We start from the raw sequence: 5,000 nt of genomic DNA, 5'->3' as shown, positions 1-5,000 counted from the left end.
TTTGAGTCGCTGCAGGACCTGGTGGACCACATCAACGACTCCCACGTCAAGCCCGAAAAGGATTCCGGTTATTGTTGCAAGTGGGAGGGCTGCGCTCGCAATGGGCGGGGCTTCAACGCCAGGTCAGCATATCTAACTCCTGTTATGTTAATGAAGTCAAATATTAACTCAATTTGTTTGACCTCTGTAACCCTGCAGAAAAATATATTGATCTTAGGATGAGTCATAGTAGGTCACAAAAGATTTAGTGTTTTTTTTTTATTGTCATAATTATTACTTAAGTTATTTAATTTAAAAAAAAAATTGCACGCTTGTACAGTATATTCTATTATTATATATATCATATTATACATTGTATTATTATTACAATTTATTTTATAACATGTATATTTTTTATATATTGTATATACACAATATATAAAAATACATGTTTTATATTATTTTTTATAAAGTTTGTACTTTTGGCATTTTATTTATTCATTTTATTTACTTTTTTTATATATTTTCTTTTATTTCTTTATTTTTTTGTGTATTTTGACTTGGCATTTAATTTCGGAAATACAAAAAAAAATGTGTTTAATAAAACTACAAAGTGATGAAAAAAATACTACCAAAATGCAAAACATGAATATTTTATTAGTAAAAATAGTTTTTCCTGTAGAAAAAAACCTAACTGCAAAAACTAAATCAACAAATTAAAACAATAATTAAGTAAGCAGCAGAGCTGCCTCCAATCACCTCATTTGTAATTACATTAATTATAATCAGTTATTCATTAATGTATCATTATTATTATCATTATTATATCTCAAGTTATCTAATCATAATTGTTTTAATATTTTTAATGACTTGTTTAAAAACAATTTCAGACAAATATTATTCAATAAATCCAAAGAATGTAAAACTTTGCATGCTTTTAATACACATCAGTGTAATTGACATGTTAATATTATATTGTGTTTTATTAGATTCATTATATTTGGGTCAATGTTAGATAAAACAAACACTATATTGATTTACTGTATTTATTTTCAATTATTTGAGCAAATGTCATGTATAATTACACTTAAACTACTAAAGTGTGTTTAGTCAATAATATTTGTTATGTCCCCCCAGGTATAAAATGCTGATTCACATCCGCACACACACCAACGAGAAACCCCATCATTGTCCCACCTGTAACAAGAGTTTCTCCCGCCTAGAGAACCTGAAGATCCACACCCGCTCGCACACAGGTGAGGACTGAAGTGCTATTATTTGTTATGCTGTATGTTGGACCCCGAAGCAAAGACTTTTTCACTATCTTAGAAATAAATGCACTTGTACAAACTGTATATTAAAAATGCTAAATCTGAATATTACTCATACTTCACTACTGCAAACCTAAATAAACCTCAGAAGTTCTAAACAGTCCAATCTCTTACGGGTAAAAGAAGTTTCAGGACTCTGCCTACATTTGTTCTAAAACTGGGTTTCTTAACCTTTTTGACCTCGGGGCCCAATTTTTCCACTACAGAGGGGCGCAAGGCCCACTCATATATTAACACTGTATTAGTAATCTTACTCTTGGTTTTAAACATATTGAATTAACATATATAACCTACTTACAGTTTAAAATATTGTCAAATGATATGAAACAATGCGTTAATCATAAAGAATGTTATTCAATACATATACTTTAGGCTTCAGTCAGGCTGATTGGAAAATAAATACTCATCAAATATACTGCATAAAAGGGATAAAAAATACATTTATATATAATGATAATGTGCTAAAATGAATACATGTAATAATAGTGTTTTTTTTACTAAACTGTCAAAACATTTTTAAGTGAAAATGAAAATACAGCTTAGTTCACTTTAGTCATAATTTTTGCGCTTAAGAAACTTCTCTAACTTCATCTGTTTGTTTGAAATTGTAATTACCGCCACAAGTGGTTGAAAAGTGTATTACAACTGAGTACCGCTATGGACAACAACTGAGAAACAGATATGTTTTGGCTGCCCTCTAGGGGGCGCTCACGGCTCCTATGGTTAAGAAAAACAGTACTAAAGAACACTCAAGTACTCTCGATATATGACAAAGTTAAAGTCTTAGATTGTTTAAATGACCATTTTATATATGATGTTTTATATCAATGATATTAAATAAGACTTATGTTTGTAATTGTTATAATATATTATAATTTTTAACGTAATAGGACCAAATGCAATTAGCCAGTGATTCTCAAACTGTGGTATGTATGCATACTCCATCTAGTGGTACGCCAAATAACCACTTAATTACATATTCAAACACAGTGTTATTGTTCAAACTGTATGTACGGTTGCAGTGACCAAACATATGAAATACACTTGGTAAATAAAACCTCTGCCTAGTTGAATATTTAGGCCTACTACACTACTGTATTTTCATGTTGGTCATTCTGGCAGTACTTGGAGAGCCAAGTGTTTTTTGAGGTGGTACTTGGTAGAAAAAGTTTGAGCAATACATGCGATGGAAATGCTTCAGATGTGTGACTGTCCACAAGGGGGTGCCACAGGGCTCTGTGTTGGGACCCCTTTTGTTTATTATTTAAATCAATGACCCGTGGCTTAATGTGCTTAAGGCTAGTATGCATGCATTTTTTATTTTTTTTGTATTAGTTATTCATTGATTTGGATCCACTCTTGTCCAAGCCACTGAATTTTTTCTAAAAAAATGTTTTTGTTGCTGTCCAACATTGACGTGTTCAGCTCAAACTAGTCCTCAATGCTGATAAATCCAAACTGATGGTAGTTTCCGGTGTTTACTCCTAATGGACACATTATAGAAGTGGTTCATGACATGCTTGGAATATGTTGCTAAATGACTGGAAAATGGCTGAGTTAAAACCAATCAGAAAGCACGAGAAGTGACTTCATTGACTGGCATTGTTTGTAATGGTTTTTAAAGGTTAATGCAAATGATCTGTCTTTGACGGTACTTTGTATGGTGTACATTTGTGTTCTACTTGCTGCTGCTTCTTGGCCAGCAATTCCTTGAATAGTAGCTAATTCAAATCTTAATGGAATTTTTGCTGGTTAAGGAAAAGGATAATGAATGAATGAATGAAAGCTGGAGAAGGCAGGAGGTTTAAAAGATATAAAGAATAACTAAAAGTGCACTATGGGCCAGCATTTAAAAAAATACCATAGTCTGAATTTGGAGTCCACAAAAATAACTAGATATTCCCGGCCTGTGCACCATCAGATAATTATATTCATATAGTGTGCGTTGTCTGGTGCAGCTAAATGTCCTTACATACAGTATGCAATGTTCCAAATCTGATCTAGTCTCGATGTAGTCACACTTTGTGTGTGAGTTTGACAGCTAAGATACATTTGTGAATTGTGCCACACAAATTCATTAAATAATCAAATAAATCACGAAATAATTGATAAAAACGTAAAATAATTATGAAATCAATACTCAATTAAATGATTACTGAAATAACTAATGACATTATTTAATATTTAAATGCACTTTTTCCTTGAATAAATCAATTTAATTGTATAGCATTGTAGAGGTTGCCCTCTAGTGGGTTCCTCGAGGCCGGTCCTTGCACACCCCATTCCACGGCAGGCCCGTAGGCACATTTGTGTATTCAATTCCAATTATAATTAATTAATGACACATTTAAATCATTGTTAACCTTTTTTTTTCTTTTTTCTGCAATTTAACTCTTAACGAAGCTTTGACACTTAATTGTTTGCTTGTACAGTACAATTAACCACAAAATGAACATTTTGTCTGGTTTGTTCCTTCTGCTCAAAGGAATATGTCCGCATTATTTTCCGATACTGCCTCTCTCTGCTTCTCTACTTTAACCGCGTCGGCGTGTATGTCATATTTCGCTTTGATGTTTGTTTCCTGTCAATACACCCCCCCCAATAAGCTGCTGTACGACTTCCTCCGCGGGTACAACCATTGCTAATCTTGCACATGTGATAGCGAGGGAGATTACACCTTGGCGTTTGCCCTGAAGAAAAGGTGCGGGAGGAACAGCAGGTGTTTCTGTTGCCCCAGGTAATCATTTACATCACTGCAAACAACAAACCTTTCACGGGGCCATTGTATTGCCGTGGTAACCCTCTTACGGGCATCAGTTAATTGAAGTGATCCAGCTCCAGTCAATCTTTAATATGGAGAATGAAACACATAAATATGATAACATTGGACAAATATTAATCTACCGTGCCCTACTTTTTGTCATCCTTTAATTGCTATATGGCAAAGTGCGACATAAAGCAGGTCAATGAAAAATCGAGAAGACAAATGTGTTGACTGTGCTTTCAACAGGGAGTGTATTGATCTTGATCTTTTACTAATATTTACATAGCAGGCGCAGTTAGCGCCAACACACTCTATCCAAACTGTTCTATAGTCAAAATATTGCTCCGCTAAAAGGTTCTCTTTAATGCCAAATGTACCTTGTGGTGATCTTATGAGTGTCTTTAGTTTAACATGAATACAAGCTGGCTTTGCTACACATCATAAAATAAAGCCTATTTCCTCCCTGGTAAGGTCTATTCAGGTGTACTGGAGAGGAAGCTACTCTGGATAGTCAAACCTCGGATTCAGAAGGAGCAGTGTGGTTTTCGTCCTGGTCGTAGAACTGTGGACCAGGTCTATACTCTCGGCAGGGTCCTCGAGGGTGCATGGGAGTTTGCCCAACCGGTCTACATGTGCTTTGTGGACTTGTAAAAGACATTTGACCGTGTCTCTCGGGAAGTCCTGTGGGGAGTGCTCAGAGTGTATGGGGCAGAGGCGCCGAAAAGGGGGGGGTAAAGGAGACGGATTCTAGGGGCCCATGATGGAGGGGGGCCCAGAGAGGCCCCTAATGATGATGAAATTATAATACAGGGGGCCCTGTAAAGATTCTTTTCATGGGGCCCAAAACCCCTAGCGGCGCCCCTGGTATGGGGTATTGGACTGTCTGATTGTGGCGGTCCGCTCCCTGTACGATCAGTGTCAGGGCT

General features: G+C 35.5%; 1 protein-coding gene across 3 annotated transcripts in view; it reads left to right on the top strand.

Moving 5' to 3' along the window:
• LOC133633501 (zinc finger protein GLIS2-like) overlaps positions 1-5,000 on the top strand; it is a 78,746-nt gene that overhangs the window by 62,072 nt on the left and 11,674 nt on the right. For all 3 annotated transcript variants that reach the window (XM_062026039.1, XM_062026037.1, XM_062026038.1), the window contains exons 5-6: positions 1-122; positions 1,117-1,235. The exon at positions 1-122 is cut by the window's left edge and continues 12 nt beyond it. In XM_062026039.1, coding sequence (XP_061882023.1) covers positions 1-122; positions 1,117-1,235 — 241 coding nt within the window. The remainder of the gene's footprint in view (positions 123-1,116; positions 1,236-5,000) is intronic.

This window comes from Entelurus aequoreus, linkage group LG18 (genome assembly GCF_033978785.1).
Source record: "Entelurus aequoreus isolate RoL-2023_Sb linkage group LG18, RoL_Eaeq_v1.1, whole genome shotgun sequence".
Lineage (NCBI taxonomy): Eukaryota > Metazoa > Chordata > Actinopteri > Syngnathiformes > Syngnathidae > Entelurus > Entelurus aequoreus.
The sequence above is the reverse complement of the archived record's forward strand: the minus strand, read 5'-3'. Positions and strand labels throughout refer to the sequence as shown.